Source organism: Bos mutus, chromosome 2 (assembly GCF_027580195.1).
Source record: "Bos mutus isolate GX-2022 chromosome 2, NWIPB_WYAK_1.1, whole genome shotgun sequence".
In the NCBI taxonomy this organism is placed as follows: Eukaryota; Metazoa; Chordata; class Mammalia; order Artiodactyla; family Bovidae; genus Bos; species Bos mutus.
Window position 1 is genome coordinate 25,149,416 of NC_091618.1, and position 18,698 is coordinate 25,168,113.

At 43.8% G+C, this 18,698-nt stretch overlaps 1 protein-coding gene across 2 annotated transcripts in view; it reads right to left on the reverse strand.

The window, feature by feature from the left end:
* Positions 1–2,159: 2,159 nt before the first annotated feature.
* Positions 2,160–18,698, reverse strand: part of SGPP2 (sphingosine-1-phosphate phosphatase 2) — a 145,391-nt gene continuing 128,852 nt past the window's right edge. For both annotated transcript variants that reach the window (XM_070385981.1, XM_005887476.3), the window contains one exon: positions 2,160–4,226. In XM_070385981.1, coding sequence (XP_070242082.1) covers positions 3,675–4,226 — 552 coding nt within the window. In that variant the 3' untranslated portion in view covers positions 2,160–3,674. The remainder of the gene's footprint in view (positions 4,227–18,698) is intronic.

Below are 18,698 nucleotides of genomic sequence, written 5' to 3' on the forward strand. Positions count from 1 at the left end.
GGGAGAGCATATCATTGCAATGACGTGACTGTAAAGTGGGGTCATGTCCATTTCGTTCAGCAGACAGTGCAGTCACCTGTGAAAACCTTTTGCTTGGGCTTCCCTAGTGGTCCAGTGGTTAAGAGTCTGCTTGCCAATGCAGGGGACATGGGTTTGATCCCTGGTCTGGGAGGATCCCTCATTCCGAGAGGCAACCAAGCACAGGCATCACGGCTACTGAGCCTGTGCTATGCAACAAGAGAAGCCACAGTGAGAAGTCCACACACAACTGGAGAGCAGCCCCCACTCTCTGCAAATGGGGAAAGCCCAAATGCAGCAACAAAGACCAGTGCAGCCGTAAAGAAATTTTAAAAGAGAGAGCATTTTGCTTATCTTCAATATATAGTGACATTTATCTCTGAATATGGTAAGAGGATGCTCTTGGGTCTCGAGGAGCTGAAGGAGGGTAATTAGACATGCAGTCATACTACTTCCTTTCTTTTCATCATACCTGTGGCTGCCGTGGTGCTCACCAACATCTGCGTGTGGCTGCATCACGACAGCGCTAGAGAACTGTATCGTCACTGTTTAGTCGCTTTGCAACTCCAAGGACTAGCCCACCAGGCTCCTCTGTCCTTGGGATTCTCCAGGGATTGAACCCACATCTCCTGTGTTGGCAGGCAGATTCTGTACCACTGAAGCACCTGGGAAGCCCCAGAGAACTGTATAGCTGCTGTTTATTTTTGTCACCACTTTTCAACTCAGGTCCCATGAACCCTGAGGATCTAGGGGGGAAAAAATTGCAAGGAAGCAGAACACTGGCTTTTAAAGCATTTAATAAATCATAATCAAACAAAAATGATTTTAAAAAGAATAAATTTACATACAGTACATAAGTAAGATAGCTGAAGGTTTCCAAAATAGAAAACCAGAGCATACGGCCCTGAAACACCACATGCTTTGGTTACTCTCGGGAAGCATGAGTCGCCTATTTGGGCAAGAAAATTCTGTTATAGTGTGATCTGCAGGCACCTTGAGGGGTGATTTCAGTCCTTGAGGTTTTTTTGTTCATGGTCTCCTCTGTGGTTTTTTCTCCTGCATTATCTGTTTTGGTGGGGGTCCAGGCAAAACTGGCCTGGAATGATGGCTGTTTAGCATGACACTCACAGGAGGAAATGCCTGGTCCATTGTGCTTGTGGGCTGGGGGCAGGAGGGCAGTCAGGAAGAGCACGTGCTGTTCTGCCTGGAGGGGCTGATAACGCCAAGCACTTTGGTGTCACCACGTTCAAATGCAGGGCTGGCCAGACTACATCTTCTACGTTTAGACTGGACACATCAAGATGAGCTGGATTTTAAAACTTAATCTCTAAGACTTCTGCTCAACAGAGGCTCTGGATCAAGACAGGGGCTATGCCAGCAGGGGGCAGTCTATCCCCAGAGAGAAAATCCAAAGGTCAGAGATGGAAGGTGTAGTCTTGGGGGGTGGGATGAGGGGTGTTTTGTGTGTGTTTGTGTGAAGGGCTGGGTAAAGTGAATGAGGAGGGCTCTGTGTGTGTGTGTGTGTGTGTATAACAGGGTGAAGGGCTGGGTAAGGTGAATGAGGGCAGACCAAGCTGCAGTTTGAAGCAGTTAAAATGGTTCTTCTAAACAGTTTCTGCCTGATTCTAGGCCACAGAGCCGTCGTGCTCAAAAACTAAGCTTGGCCTCACCAATATGTACTTTTTATTCTTTGGTTGATGTAACAAGAGACTTTAAAAAGTGACCAATCTGTGAGGCTTTCTTTACTGCACAATGGCTACCATATTCATCCTCAATCCAAATTGTATAAATACAGCCTTGAATACATCAATGCAGTTGACTGCGGTTCTGTTTTGGGGGCTTAAAACTAAAGAGATGGCAGTAAAATTTATATACACACACAAATGAATCGTTCACACCCACCGCTATGACAACAAGTAGCACCCTTCTCAAAGGATACAAGTGGAAAAAGCTGATCCTTTTGCCCATTAGCTTCAGAGAAATCAACTAAAATCATTCTGTGTAAATATTACCCAGGGCTATGATCTCAGGTCTGGCAGCCCACGGGGACGGGGGTACAGAGAGTGCCGCGTGCACTGCAGTGTGGGGTGGTCTCGGGTGGGGGTGCCCGTGACCTGGGGCATCCCCCTACCAGAGTGCCACAGATCTTGGTCAGAGGATGATGTAAAAACACAAACAGCAAGTCATTTTGACCCCTGCCTTCTAACTATGAAAAATGTCAGAAGCATGAAGGCAAACATCAGAGATGATCGCAACCAAAAGGCCAGGGTGCGTCTTTGAAATCAGGACAAACGGGTGTTCAGTTTTCACACTGGATGCGGAGGTAAGAACCTAACTGTCCAGACAGGCAGATTTCCCCTCAAAGTATGTGAGTGGTGAGGACGCAGGAGGTTATAAAGCATTGGCTTCAGCAGCTCAGGAGCTCCACCACAAGACACTTTGTTAACTGCCCATTGACACTCGCTTTTAAGAACACCGTTGACAGCTGTTCAGCTGTTGCCTCTTCATTCTTGTTCCTCCTCCTAGAGGAGCCCCTGCAGGAAGGTGTTTGCATAATGATCACCTTCCTAAGTCTAATAAGGACTTGCCTGGGGTCTAAAGGATGCTGGGTTGGGTTGGCTTGTTCCAAAGAGAGGCTGACATTGTTCTGACATTAATTACCCTTAAAATTGCCAAGAGACAAGAGGTGGGGGTGGGAGATGGAAAGGGAGCCCCTGATTCTATTTAGCAGATGAGAAAATGGATTTAGAAAAAGTAATGAAGAAACAGTGGCCAGGACGGAGGTCTAGGGCCCCAAGAAGGATTACATTCACCTGTTCTTCTACTGATCCACTTTAACAGGCCCACGACAGTGCCTTCCCAGTTTGTAAAAAGCAAAAAAAAGATGAAGAAGGGCAGAGGGCTTGTCCCAAGTCACTCTGATGCAGGAGAGAGCCGCATACCCAGAGGAACCCAGATGAAGTGAGTTGGGAGCAGCCAGTTGGGTTCATGGTTCAGAAGAGGATAGAAATAAATGGTATCCAAATCCTGCAAAGTGTACAGGCAAGGAGGAGCAGATCCCCTCCTGTCCAATGTGCACCTGACAGAGACCAGGACACACAGGGAAAGCAGGTTCTTGCCTAGGACCTCAGGGCTTTGCCTCGCCTTTCACGCTTCCCGGGGAGGTTTACAGCACTCTTTCCCTGTGAGCTGGCATGGTCTCATGTGATCATAACGACAGAAAGTCACCCTGTCCAAGGAACATCATCTTTTCTCTCGGACCAGCACTGAGACTGAGCGATGGGCAGGGTCATAATTGAAAAGAAAACCCGTTGTCCAGCTTTCTGGGTCATGCTCTTCAGAACCCAGGGTGTTTGTGGCCACTCCTAAGCCAGGCTGCAATTCCTGCCAGCCCATGGCTGGCCCAAAGTCCATGTAACAGGGTGGGGGACCCCGAAAGAGGTTAACTGTGGGTTTAGCCTGCCTTCATCCGTGACATGACCCTTACAGGCAAGTGGTTCCTACGAGACAACTTTCCCCACCATACAGCAGCAACATTTATCTTAGATATTAGCAAAATAGACATGTGACTTAAGGAAATTGTTTTTAAAGAAAAATGTGTCATCAAGACTTCCCCACTCAACTTTTTGATGTCTTGTCCAGTGACTGTTTGAGGCTCAGAGTAATCCCAGAAACCTGTGGAGCATTGGCACGAAGGTGATAGCACAGATGCCAACAGACGTGTAGGTAACAAACTTGTAAGGCACTTCGATCTCCAGTCTCCGCCTGGCCTCCTTGTTTCTAGTGACCACCTTGAACCAGGAGTACAACACTTGCAGCGAGAGCTTCTGTACAAGCTGACGGACCAGGAGGATCAGCACAATTCCCACAGTGAATTTGGCCAGACCCAAAACTAACAGGTCGGTGGTGAGCGGTGGGATGTTCTGAATAACAGGGAGAGATTCCATGGGCTCAGACACGAGCTGGAAAAAATGGTTGATCCAGAACCCTATGGTCACCCCAGCTCCAGCAGCCATGATGGTCGTGGTGTCCGCTCTGGTTGGGCTGTAGTAATCAGACACGGGGTAGTTGTAGCACAGGAAGAATGGCACCACTAGAACACACACAGGTAAGAGAGGGCTGGCCGAGTCCAGGCGATCGATCAGGGTCCAGGCAGGGTAAGTGAGGACAATGAGGATGGCGGTGATCAGGATGCCGCCCAGCACATCCTGCGGGAAGGAGAGCAAAGAATGGTGAGAGTTCTTCCTGTATTAATTTCAAGTCAAGTAAAACTGATTAGATGTTTAAAACACAATTTTTACATTGCTTTATTTTATAATACTATTTAAGATTTTTTTTTTGTTTTGATGTGGACCATTTTTTTAAAGTCTTTCCTAAATGTGCTACAATATTGTTTCTATTTTATGTTTTGGTTTTTTGACCTAGAGGCATATGGGATCTTACCTCTCTGACCAAGGGATCAAACCCACACCCCTGGCACTGGAAGGTGAAGTCTTAACCACTGAGCCACCAGGGAAGTCCCTTATAATACATATATTTTTTAAAATGTATGGTTGTAAACATTTTAAAAGTAGGAAAAACACAGTCATGCTATTCATCATTGTATTGCTATTCATGGTATGTCTTTCAGTTTTTCCATCTTTTGGAATAAATTTTATGTTTATTTTCTCAATGCATGGCTATAACCACACTTTCTTCAATCTATCTTTTTTTTCATCCTATACTTTAAAAAAATTTGCTTTTTGGCCATATACTATGTGGTTTGCAGGATCTCAGTTCCCCAACCAGGGACTGAACCCAGGCAACTGCAGTGAAAGCACTGAGTCCTAACCACTGGACCACCAGGGAATTCCCTTCAATCTATTATTTTTTTATTTAATATTATGTCACAGGGCTTCCCTGGTGGTTCAGATGGTAGAGAATCTGCCTGCAGTGCAGGAGACGTGGCTTCGATCCCTGGGTTGGGAAGATCCCCTGGAGAAGTGAATGGCAACTCACTCCAGTGTTCTTGCCTGGAGAATTCTATGGACAGAGGGGCCTGACGGGCTACAGTCCACAGGGGTCGCAAAGAGTTGGACACCCCTGAGCAACTAGCACACCCACACCTTAAGTCACAAGGATGGTCATGATCTTCACAAAGATGGTGTCATCCTTTCTTGGCAGGCAGAGGGTGGAGGAGAAAGTCACCTTCTGCAGGAGCCATGTTAAAAGCAAGAGCATCATCATTACTTACAGAGTGCGTTTATTTGGGGTGGTCTGGGAAGATATTTTGGGAGAAGGCAATGGCACCCCACTCCAGTACTCCTGCCTGGAAAATCCCATGGATGGAGGAGCCTGGTAGGCTGCAGTCCATGGGGTCGCTGAGGGTCAGACATGACTGAGCGATTTCACTTTCACTTTTCGCTTTCATGCATTGGAGAAGGAAATGGCAACCCACTCCAGTGTTCTTGCCTGGAGAATCCCAGGGACGGGGGAGCCTGGTGGGCTGCCGTCTATGGGGTCACACAGAGTCGGACACGACTGAAGTGACTTAGCAGCAGCAGGGAAGATATTTTAGATGTGGCGGTATGGACGCTCCATCGTGCCCATCTGGGCACTACCACTGTCTTCAGAGACAGAACTTCAGATAGTGTACATGTCTCACTGGGTGCATGCGCGAAGCTTAATCAGTCCTTCTTCAGGACACTTCAGACTGTGGTTTTCCTTCTTTGTCCCCATGTCCCTCTCTCCTCCTTTCCCTATTTTTTCTCTTTCTCCCCTTCCCTCCTTTGCCTCCTTCCTTAAAGGCATGTTTAAAATATTTTTAACTCCTTAATGTCCTCCATTTTCTTCTTCCTTTAGTGTTTTCACAGCAAAATTCATTAGGTGAAGTCTCAACATAACCAACTGATTAATACATTTAAGTCAGAGAATGAGGAGCTTGCTATGGTTTTGTTACAGTTTCATGTGGGTTATTTTGAAATTTTATAATTGAAAAATTGAAACACTTTCTTCAATGCATTGGAAAATCTGGAAAACAACAAAAAGTAAAACATATGCATTGTAGAAAATCTGGGAAGCACCAAAAAGTATAAGGAAAAACAGATCCTTATTTCCACTACCTACTGTCAACTGTGTCTATATTTTGGCATGTTGCCCTCCCACTCTTTTTTCCCCCATAAATATAAAATAGAATTCTAAAGAGTTGGTCTTTTCTTTCCCCCCCTAATTCTTCATTCATTATTGCTCTTGTTTAGTTTCTAATAAAATGACACCTGATTCGGGTAAACAATGAGCGAGAATCAGACCTTAGAAGTAAACACTGAGGCTAGAGCATTTTTCAGATTAGAGGGTACCCATCCATCCTTCCAGTGTCCACATGTGTGAGCCCTGCTGTATGCCACATTGCTAGAGGACCCAGTCTGAGCTAAACCATCACAATCCATGACTATGGGGAGCTTGCAGTCTAGAGAAGAGACAGAGGATTGCCATTGTTGAAGAGGAAAAGTGGTCAGCTTGTGGATTGTGATGGTTTTAGGGCACTGAAGAGTAAAGGGTAAACACAGGCAGAAGTCCACAGGGTCCTAAAATCCAATCCACTCCATAAAACTTACATCGAGGGAACAACATGAGGCCGCTGACATAGCTCTCTCTGGGTACCAACATGACAAGATTTTATGACTGCAGTGGGGAGAATGAATACAAGAAGGGCAAGAGTATGGAGATTGGGAGGCCACTGACCTTCTCAGAGGAAGCCTTGTACTCTGCATGTCCTCCATGTGACCCCTGGGCTTCACCTGCTGTTACTTCTGCCATCCTTCTCCTCAATGACCCCTCAGGCTGTGTGGTCTCCATGATCACGGTCCCCATGACCGTCCCCTGTGCTGTGGTTATGCATGGGTGTTGTCTTATTTGGGCAGGCGGCGGGGAGAAGCAGTCCTTCATTTAAACTTCTTGGTTACCAAAACTTGAGGCAAACTCGAATTGAGTTTTTCTCCACCTGTTGCCTCGACTTCTTCGCCTTGAAATACAACTGCTGACTAAACTAAACTTTGTTGATACACAATTCTCAAAGCCCACTTACTAGACATTTGCTGGCTGTTTCCTCAGCATCTGTCTTTGACCCAGCAGCCTCATACCTCTCACTGGGAATCCATGAAGTTCTGGAAAATATGGGAGTTGGAGCACCGTGACCCCGTAGAACAATCAGGGTGCTGTATCTCCTGGTTATCCTGATTGGTCCAGGGATGGTCATGTGACCTGCGCCAGTCCAATCAGACAAAACTGGGGGGTTTTGCTTGGGATTCTGGGAAAGAGATGTTCTTTGTTTTTCTGAACACTGGGCCCTGTGGGTTTACACCCTTTACTTAGTAGACCTTCAATATTCAGCTTTTGTTAATGCTACCCTGCACCATCATGGCTTTCCTCTGACCTCCAAGAGGTCTCTTGCTTAGTTTCCTCCTTCAGATCCTAAACAGGGTGTTTCCACAGATTCTGTCTTCAGGCTGTCTTTTTTCCCCTCCATTTAGAGCTTGTATAGATCCATGGCCCCATCTCTCCATTCTCTACCAGAGTAACTCTAAAATCTTTTGTTTTCAGACATTTTTCTCTCAAACTTTGGTCCTACCTTTTAAAACTAACAGCTATTTTCATTCAGATGCCTGTCAACTCCCCTAACCAACTTGTCTAAAAGTCATCAACACCCCAAAAGAAAAATAAGTCAAGGAAATGAACACTTTATAGAAAAGGAACTATGAATGCCTTATAAACATATGAAAATATACCTAAACTTACTCACAATAAGTGGAAATCAAACTAAGCTGAGGAGAAATTAAAATTTACATTCACACAAAAACCAGTATGCAAATGTTTACAGCCGTTCTGTTAATAATGTCCCCAAACTGGGAACAACCTCCATGTCACTCAAGGGGTAAACAAACTGTGCTGTGTTCATACAATGGACTATTTCTTGGCAATAAAAAGCAACAAAATACTAATGCAGGCAACAGCTTGGATGAAATCTCCAGGAAATCACGCTGAATGGAAAAAGCAGTCTCCAAGGGTAACATACTGTATGCTTCTATTTTTATGACATTCTCTGAAGGACAGAACTACAGGACTGGGGAACAGATCCATGGTTGCCAGGGTCTGGGGGAGGGAGGGTGCAGCTGCAAAGGGAGAGCATGGGGGACTCTGGGGTGACAGAGCTGTCCCGTGTTATGGTGGCAGTTACTCAAATCAATCCTGGTATTCAAATCCAGAGAACTGGGACTTCCTGGTCATCCAGTGGCTAAGACTCCGTGCTCCCAGTGCGGGGGGAGCCTGGTCAGGGAGCTAGATCCTACATGCCACAACAAAGACCAGGCGTAGCCAAACAAATAAATATTTTTTTAAAATACCCAGAGAACTATACACCCAAGGCAAAATCAACTTTACTGTTCATTTAACACATGAAATTAAAAATGACATTTTAGACAAAACTAAGAAAGCTGGTGGGTGCTTTTGTTTTTACTCATTAACAGCGTTGCGTGTGCCATGTGTGAAGCAGTGCTCTGGCCATCCAGAGGTTCCCAACCCAGCTCTCTCCCCTCCCCGCCAAACTGCTGATAAGGTACCCCTCACCTGTCAGCATTAACAAAAATCTAGAAGTCTGACAGCATTCTGTTGATGAAACAGCAAGTGGGGGTAAAGGGACTCCTGTCTCTTAACTGTATGAATGCCAAGTGGCGCAACACTTACGAGGAGGAACCTAGTGATGTGTGACTTGACCGTGGAGATACACACCTGCCTGTGTCTGTAATGAGCTCTTTACAAATTGTCCATCGTAGCATCATCTGTGACAGCAAAAGCCTGGGAAAATGCCAAGTTCTACCTGTAGGGAGCAGTTAAATATAACCCTACAAACAAATACTTTGCAGCTGTAGAAAGAATGAGGAAGCTCTCATATGGAATTGTAAAAAGCATGGTATAGAACGGTGTGTACAGCACGTTACCATTTTCCATTTTTAAAAAGCTGGAAGATTATACGGTACATTTTTACTTTAAACACAAATAGGTTCACTTGAAGGGCAGGGGATGGAGGTGGGAAGACATTTCACAGGATACTCCTGTGTACCTTTTGAATTATATAAATATACCGCCTCTGGGTTTCCTAGATGGTGCTAGCAGTAAAGAACCCGCCTGCCCATACAGGAGACATGAGAGATGCGGGTTTGATCTCTGGGTGGGGAAGACCCCTAGAGGAGGGTATGGCAACCCACTCCAGTATTCTTGCCTGGAAAATCCCATGGACAGAGGAGCCTGGCGGACTGCAGACCATAGGGTCACAAAGAGTCAGATACAACTGAAGCAACTTAGCGCAGACTGCCTCTGTTAAAAAAATTAAGTGAAATAATTTTTGTCTCTTTTCTTCCAAACACAATTTGCCTTTCAATCCCCATGTGAAGTGGGGATCTCAGGTGATCTCATGGTATCCTCCACAGGGGACTGGTCAGATACGGTGATGGAGGGGAGGGTGCAGCTGGCCTGCCAAAGCATCACCTGCTGGGAACAGAGGGTGCCTCGTGTTTTAGAGGAACATACATTTTGAGGGGGGGAGGAGGGCCAGGCACAATGAACTCAATACCCCAACACAAGCCTCTACTCTCTCCGTGGGGATAGGAGGTTCTGCCTCTCAGGGTGTGTCCTGGCAGCCCCACTGAACTGATGTCTGAGCCCTGAAGAAGTTAGAGAGGATGAAAGAGCATTTTGCCTCCATCTACAAAACACAGAGCTAAAGAAGGCTGCTTGGAGATCCTTCTGGCAGAGGGCTATCCAAAGAGAAGAATCCAGTCTTCCTCGTCCCTCCAGGCCACAGTGCCCCATGTGGGTACTTTACGATACCATCTGGCAGGACAAAAGTGGAGCATCCAGATCATCCACTGTATCTGCTTGGCCTGGTGAGGCAGCCAAAGAGATGCTGGTGACACGCAAATCAGCAGGAAAGGATGCTGATGGGGCAGGGACCACAGAACTCACAGCGACCACGGCATCTCCCAGACTGGCTGATGGGACAGTATCAGAAAGCTACTGGGCCTGGAGGGCAGTAAGCAAGTTCAAGGTGCTCATGGGTCACAGCCTGGGCAGAGAGCAAGGGACCCAGCAGAGCAGTCTTCACATCATGACATCCATCCAGCAGGACAACGTGGCGCTCGGGATTCAGATGGGTTCATGAGCACACGTGAGATGCCCTCAGGAAAGTCCAGGCATTTTTTTTTCATGAGCATTTCTGTTAGCGGTGGGGGTTAAACACAACTTTGCAGAGGGGTAGAGGTTCAGACTGACCCTGGAGGTGTTCAGGGAAATTCATTTATTATACATATTTCTGTTGGTGCCACCTCCATGAGTCCTAATGACTGCTCCTCTCTATCACTATCTCTGGCCACCAGTCACTTCCACAGACTTCCCTCCTCCGTGATTCACAAACTCCTGCACCTGCTGTCACTGCTGAGTTTCCCTGCCTGCTGGCCATTCACCTGCCCACAGCATTCACTGACTGCCTTCCTGGTTGCCGTTTCAATGCAAATGTTCACCAGTTTTAGTGTTAGTGTGCACTGGAAAAGTGAAAGTGAAAGTCACTCAGTTGTGTCCAACTTTTTGTGACCCCATGGACTATACAGTCCATGAAATTCTCCAGGCCAGAGTACTGGAGTGGGTAGCCATTCCCTTCTCCAGGGTATCTTCCCAACCCAGGGATCGAACCCAGGTCTCCCACACTGCAGACGGATTCTTTACCAGCTGAGCCACAAGGGAAGCCCTGGAATTTAGTGTGCACTGGAATCACTAAATCAAAATTTCAGATAATTTTTAAGATGCAGATTTCAGAGGCCTGCCTTCTGATTCTGACTTGCAGCATGGCCCAGGAGTCTGCATTTTTACATCCCAACATAATGCTCATGTAGTGAGTCAAAACAGAAACAACTCTGAGAAATACCAGCCTCTCAATTGAGAGTCTGAGTCCTGCATGATATGGGTTTAATTAACCTATCATATCAGAGTTTTCTCTCATTCCTTTTCCGCTTGAACTTTCCACACCAGTCAGATAGGTCTACTTGCTTTTCCCAAAATGCCTGGCACAATTTTATCAGAATTTTGCATCCCTTTCATGTACATTTTTAGCCATCTTTATCTCTCAAGATATTATCAGCTAATCTAAGGCTCAGCTCAAAAGCTACTTCCTTTGCAGAATATCTTCCTCTGCCTCCACAGTTGGAAATAGCCTGTCCCTGAACTGAATGTAAAGGCATTTGCTTAACAGCACTCAAAAAGCCCCTCTCTTAAATTGCCTTTGCTGTAGTTCTCCGTTCACATGCCTTTCTCCTGGGTTGATTGTAACACTGATTGGCAAGGAGGAAGTTCTCCTGCAACTTGACCTTATTCCTCAAAGCCCCCAGCACAGTGCCTAACATGTCACAGATATTCAGCTACAGAGATCCGGAGAATGTAATGCCTTTCTCTCAATGGACTATCCACACTACTTAAAACCCACTGTTAGGGTTAGGACTTCCCTTGGTGGTTCAGTGGCTGAGAATCCACCTGCCATTGCAGGGGACGTGGGTTTGATCCCCGGTCTGGGAAGATCCCACATGCTGCAGGACAACTAAGCTCATATGCCACAAGGACTGAAGCCCAAGCCCTAGGGCTCTGCAACAAGACAAGTGACCACGATGAAAAGCCCAGGCATCCCAACTAGAGAGTAGCCCCACTCGTCACAACTACAGAATGCCTACATGCGTCAATGAAGACCCATCGCCAAAGAGAAATAATACGGGGAGCTGCCCGTGAGAACAGGGTCCTTTGTCCGAAGGACACAGCTCTGGGAGCTGCCTCAGTCCTTGAGGGTTTGCTTGCAAACATAGCTCTCTGTCCCACCACCCCGGAGATTAGGCGCTTATTTACTGCAGACACCTGGAGTTCTGTGCAAACTTCTCATGCACAGAGAAATGTTATCTGGTGTAAGAAATAATAACAGGGTGCCATTCCTGTGCTCTCAAGATTTCTTGTGACTGTTGTAATGTGTATAGGTCAACCAAGAAAAAATGTCAACTGTCTTGTCTTTCTCACGCTCTTCTGTATAAATATAAGATGCTGAATAAAGTTGGTGTCAGACTGCGTCCCTTCGTGGAGACGTGTCTGAACCTCTCGACCCCATCTTTGTTGTAGTCTCTTGCTGTAGTTTCCTTTCTCAGCCCCGCCGTGCACGTTCTTGGGACCTGATCAACTTTGCCGGCTGGCACCGGCAAAATAACACATAATTTTTTTAAAAACACACTGTTATATAATGGGCTTCTCTGGTGGCTCAGATGGTAAAGAATCTGCCCCCAGTGTGGGGGACCTGGGTTTGATCCCTAGGTTGGGCAGATCTCCGGGAGAAGGAAATGGCTACCCACTCCAGTACTCTTGCCTGGAGAATCCCATGGACAGAGGATCTGGCAGGCTATAGTCCATGGGGTCACAATGAGTCGGGCACGACTAACACTTTCACTGTTTTAATACATAGAAGACAATTTGCCTTCCTTCCCTCCTTTCCTTTGTACCTGCAGTTACCAAATTCCTGGACATCTGGTTGGAATATTTTTCATCAACCAATTCTGTTCTTCAGTATATCAGGAAATGAGACTATTTGTGGTCCACAGCCCTAGCATTTGAGGTGAAAGTAATTTTGGCCAACATGCCTGCTGCTGTGGAGCTTCCTTCCTTCTATCCACATATTTGGGTTTGGAGCCATAAAAGGTGGTGCTGTATAAAGGCAATTTATATATTTTTGTAAGAAAAATACTTGAACCAGTTCTAATGAACTTTCTACGTTCATTTGGGGTCTCTACATTTCTGATAATAAACTTCTTCTAAACAGCTTCTGCTGGATCATCAAAAAAGCAAGAGAGTTCCAGAAAAACATCTATTTCTGCTTTATTGACTATGCCAAAGCCTTTGACTGTGTGGATCACAACAAACTGTGGAAAATTCTTGAAAAGATGGGAATACAAGACCACCTGACCTGTCTCTTGAGAAACCTATATGCAGGTCAGGAAGCAACAGTTAGAACAGGACATGGAACAACAGACTGGTTCCAAATAGGAAAAGGAGTATGTCAAGGCTGTATATTGTCACCCTGCTTATTTAACTTCTATGCAGAATATATCATGAGAAACGCTGGGCTGGAAGAAGCACAAGCTGGAATCAAGATTGCCAGGAGAAATATCAATAACCTCAGATATGCAGATGACACCACCCTTATGGCAGAAAGTGAAAAGGAACTAAAAATCCTCTTGATGAAAGTGAAAGAGGAGAGTGAAAAAGTTGGCTTAAAGCTCAACATTCAGAAAACGAAGATCATGGCATCTGGTCCCATCACTTCATGGGAAATGGATGGGGAAATAGTGGAAACAGTGTCAAATTTTATTTTTCTGGGCTCCAAAATCACTGCAGATAGTGACTGCAGCCATGAAATTAAGGGGATGGTATGGGGAGGGGGGAGGGAGGAGGGTTCAGGATGGGGAGCATGTGTATACCTGAAATTTAAAAAAAAATAAAAAATAAAAGACGCTTACTCCTTGGAAGGAAAGTTATGACCAACCTAGATAGCATATTGAAAAGCAGAGACATCACTTTGCCAACAAAGGTCCGTCTAGTCAAGGCTATGGTATTTCCAGTAGTCATGTATGGATGTGAGAGTTGGCCTATAAAGAAAGCTGAGCACCGAAGAATTGATGCTTTTGAACTGTGGTGTTGGAGAAGACTCATGAGAGTCCCTTGGACTGCAAGGAGATCCAACCAGTCCATCCTAAAGGAGATCAGTCCTGGGTGTTCATTGGAAGGACTGATACTGAAGCTGAAACTCCAATACTTTGGCCACCTCATGCAAAGAGTTGACTCATTGGGAAAGACCCTGATGCTGGGAGGGATTGGGGGCAGCAGGAGAAGGGGACGACAGAGGATGAGATGGCTGGATGGCATCACCGACTCGATGGACGTGAGTTTGAACTGAACTGAACTGAAACAGCTTCTAAGAAATAATGCTTGAAAATTCAAGGACACCTTTGTATACTAATTTTTTCAAGCTACTAAATTTATAGAAACAAAAAACTCACAAAATCTTCATCTGAGGATAGTATCTGATGTTTTGATTTTGGCAGATTCTCAATGAGGAGGTGATCTTTATTGTGTTTGGCACAGTATGTGGGGCCAGAGGGACAAGCAGTCACTGTTCTCTGGGATGGCAAAGGTGAGCGGTGAGGCTTAGGACAGGGTGTTCCTGTTCAGTTGCTAAGTCATGTCCTACTCTTTGTGAGCCCATGAACCACAGCACACCAAGCTCCTTTGTCCTTCACTATCTCCCGGAGTTTGCCCAAACTTATGCCCGTTGAGTCAGCAGTGCTATCTAACCATATAGCATCCTCTGCATCCCTCTTTTCCTTTTGCCTTCAGTCTTTCCCAGCATCACGGTCTTTTCCAATGAGTCAGTGAACACAGAAGTGGGAACCACTGGACAGCACTGGGATAATGCTGTCCAGAAAAATGTGGGTTTGGGGGTGGGGGAAGAGAAAAAACTATGTGTGGTTTATAAGGAGATAGGAACTCTATGGAAGATGGGAAAAAATAATGATGCAACAAAGCCTGATGAAGCAAAGACATGAGGGCAGAAATGGCTGAATGAATGTGTTTTACTTTGTAGAAAACACATTTAAAACTCACTTTCAAGAAGAATGCAATTAGACTACAAAGAGTACAAAATACACAAAATATTCACCACTTAGACCCAATGATGGCACTCCTAGGAATTTATCCTAAGAAAATGACCCAAGAAAAAGCTGCTCACAAAGGCTCTTAGATGGGAATGCTTCTTGTTATTTCAATCTATACTGATGAAGTCCAAAAAGTTAACAGTGCTCCACCATAGAACAATCAGAAAACACAAATAAGCAAAAAGATGATAAAGAATGGAGCATATGTCATAATAAGAAAGAATCTGGAAAGACATAAATCAAGCATGGTATAATGTTGTTTACACCAAAAAGGAGATAAAATTGCAGACTGCTTTCTTATTTAATAACATAGCAGGAATATTTCCATTTGAAAAGATACATTTCTGCACCCTCTGCCTTTTTTTAAAAATAGTTTCAAAGTATCTGTAAGTGAGAATATCAAGCAGAATACAAACTCTCTACATAAAGGATGATCCTAATTTTAGATAAATCTGCATTTTCATGGAAGGATAAAATATCAGGAAACAGAGGGATATCACAGATGATCATTACCTTCTCCAGGCTTTGCAAATATTTTCTAAGTCTTCTAGTCAACACCTTTATTATGATAAAAATATAATCAATGCAAAAAGTCAGGATGTTAAAATCAGACTTTCAAAATAGACAAAAATGAAAATAATTAACTGATGCTTATAAATTTTTACATCATCCAAAATAATGAAATGCCCCCAAGAATCTATATGATAATCAAGATACCATCCTTCCATGATGTAGGTAACATTTAAAATAAAGGCATAAAAAAATAAAGGCATATAAATTGTGTGGCCAGTGTTATCCTAAAGATCACATTGAAATTTAATAAATCTGTAATTCAATTTACCATCAAGGCTCAAATGAAGCCTTTTAAATTATTTGGGGAAAAAATAAATGATTACATGAACCTAGCATTTTTAAAGTTAAAGTGCAGGAAGATCTACCTTAATGCCTTTGATTTTTGTACCTATTCTCATTTTCAGTTATAAAAGTTAATATACAGATAAAAGCTTGGGCTTTATTGTACCTCATTACAGAAAACAATAATAAAGACAGGCAATCTAAAATGTTTAGGAAAGAATCCTAATGGAGCTGTCCCATGCATCAGGACACATTTTAGTGAATGCTCACACAAACACATAAAACAGTGTTTTTATTCTGAGCCAAACAGAAACACTCTTCCTTTTGGTAAACATCTCTAGGTATTTCAACGAGCAGGCCTTGTGAACTCTCCGCAGTTGTGAATTCTAACCCTACATCACATTCCCATATGCGGTTTACTGGGGCACATTTATATTCCACCCCAAATATCTTCACTGAAGAATGCTCTTGAACAGACCAACACAACACAAGGTTAGCTCACCAGAAAGAAGGGGAGAACAAACCCATTCATTCAATTGTTAGGAAAGAATGCATTCAGATCTTGGAACTATTTATGCTGAGAACTCTATGATTCTGGCATCTTCCCCTCTGCCAGGTCCCCTGCTGAGAATGTGAAGGGCCCTCTCTGCCCTTGGCTGTCTTTGGAGAGCAAGCTGAAGTCAGGAGCAGCGTAAAAAGCCAAGACCCTCTTCTTTGTAGATGTAGTGAATGCTCTGAATGCAAGCAGACCCTGACATTAAAACAAACTTAACAAAACCCACACACCCTACAATTATTTTAGAAAATAATTTTTAGTTATAGATCAATGTTTCCTAGTTAATATACTCAGAATACTTATCTTCTTCCATGCTAGCTCACAATTAATTCAATTTCTGAGAATAATGCAGATGAGATTCAATGGAAGCCAAACAGCAAGAGGGAGGAAGCACTCTTCATGAATATGAATATAAATGATTACAGAGAGAAACCTACATGTTATGTAATTAGCATATGTATAGGGGAGAAGGAGTGAGTGCTTAATTTCAAAAATATTAATTTCCTACTGAAACACACCAGCGTCCACAGAGAACCAAAAGCAGGGAGCAGATTTACCTTGCCATGTGGTGTGAGTGTGAACAGTAGAACCTCCTGATATTCACATCTCTTTGAGTGGGCACTCTTGTCATGACTGTTCTCTGAGCCACCTCAGATATCTAAGCACAAGTTGAGTACTCAGGATCACTAGGTATGGAAATCTACAGTTATTCTGAAAACCTACTGGTGTTCAGGACTAACTATAGGATGTAGAAAAAAGTATGCCAACTTTCACCTTCTGCTGTTTTAGAATAAATGCCCACTTGGAAAGTGAACATATGCAATCCTTCATTAGAAATGATGTTGACATTTTTAACAGAAAATGGTTTGTAAGAGAAATTATATAAAATTTGGATGTAAGGTAAGGCAGAAAACCTCATTTCAATGTCTTCTAGGGGCACAGACCACTCAAAGATAATAGAAGGAATAATACTTTGTTCACTCCACTCTTTAATATTGATTAAAATTCTCAGAGTTTGTGAAAGAACAGGCTAAGTGATAGATTTGGCGGGGGTGGTTAGAGACACAAATAATTGCTGTTAACCTCAAAGGTAACAGTTTGTTGCCCTGTAGAATAGTAACCAGGTTTTGTATATAACCCAGCAATCATAAAGTAATATTTATCAAGCTGTCTGTAAATATTTAGTCCCTCTTTATATTTGACTGGTTCCTTTATTAATTAATCAGTTGAATAAAATCTTTGACACATTCATTTTATATTTGGACAAGCATTATGATTTTACCACTTAAAAATTATATTCTAACAAGTAGATAATAATTGTTTATTCATATGACTAATTGTCTTGAATGATTGAATATGCATAATCCATGTAACAATGTAGCATTTTTTATCTTGTTTTCCTGTGTATACTCTCTTTAAAGGGCACTAGTGTGCTCAAAAAGTAAATAAGGCAGGTGTTAACATTTCTTGACGTGGTAATATAATAAGACATTATTGCATTCTTTTTATAATATCAACTAGAAAGGATTCAGGTAGACTATATATTTCTAAACTCCAAATACAGTATGATTTAGGAAATAATCACTTCCTTGTCTCGGTTTCACAGAATCTATCAAGTCCAAACATGACTTGTTTCAAGATCTTCATGAAACAAAGCTTCCCCACCCGCACTTCACATTAATATGAACAGCTCTAACTATAACGAATCACAGGGCTTGGCAGGTCAACAGGATTATGACATCAGATCAAACAAGCTTCCCAGGCAGGTTATAACACTGTCTTTGACAACTGCTAAGCAGTTTGCAAGAATGACAAGTATAGGGAAGGGCAATCTGCTAGAAGACACAAAAGACACTGTCAAACATTTAAGCGACTTTCCTCAGATCTGGGTGGGCAGAGGGGCCTCTGAGCAACAAGCAAACAGACGAAACTCATGTTCAGATGTAATATGATTGTTGAACAGGCCCACGCAAGTTGAAATGTAATTGCCATTGTCACCATACAGGCTAGAACGCTGTGTAAGAACTGCTTCAGGGTTTTCCTAACTCCATCTTGCATTGGAGCCCACTGGGAATGTGTTAAAATGCATCTAATCCAGCAGGTCCAGGTGGGGCCACAGGGTCTGCATTTCTAAGAATGTCTCAGAAGACGCTGGGGCTCGCGCCTAGGGGACCACACTGGGAATGGCGAAGACTATCTCACCTTGCTAAATTCCAGAGGCCAACACGGACTCCTCAAGCCGAACATGGTATAGTCGGAGCTCCCTGAGTGCTTTCTTGAAGTACACATTAAAAAAAATAAAAAACCTTCTGAATTATACGAGTACTGTATAATATATTCATACAGTACTTCAGTGAGTACCATAAAAAAGTGATAGTACAGGACATTCCTGGTGGTCCAGTGGTTAAGAATCCGCTTTCCAATGCAAGGGACATGGGTTCGATTCTTAGTTGGAGAAATACGATCCCACGTGTCACACAACTGGAGAGCCCACATGCTGCAGCTAC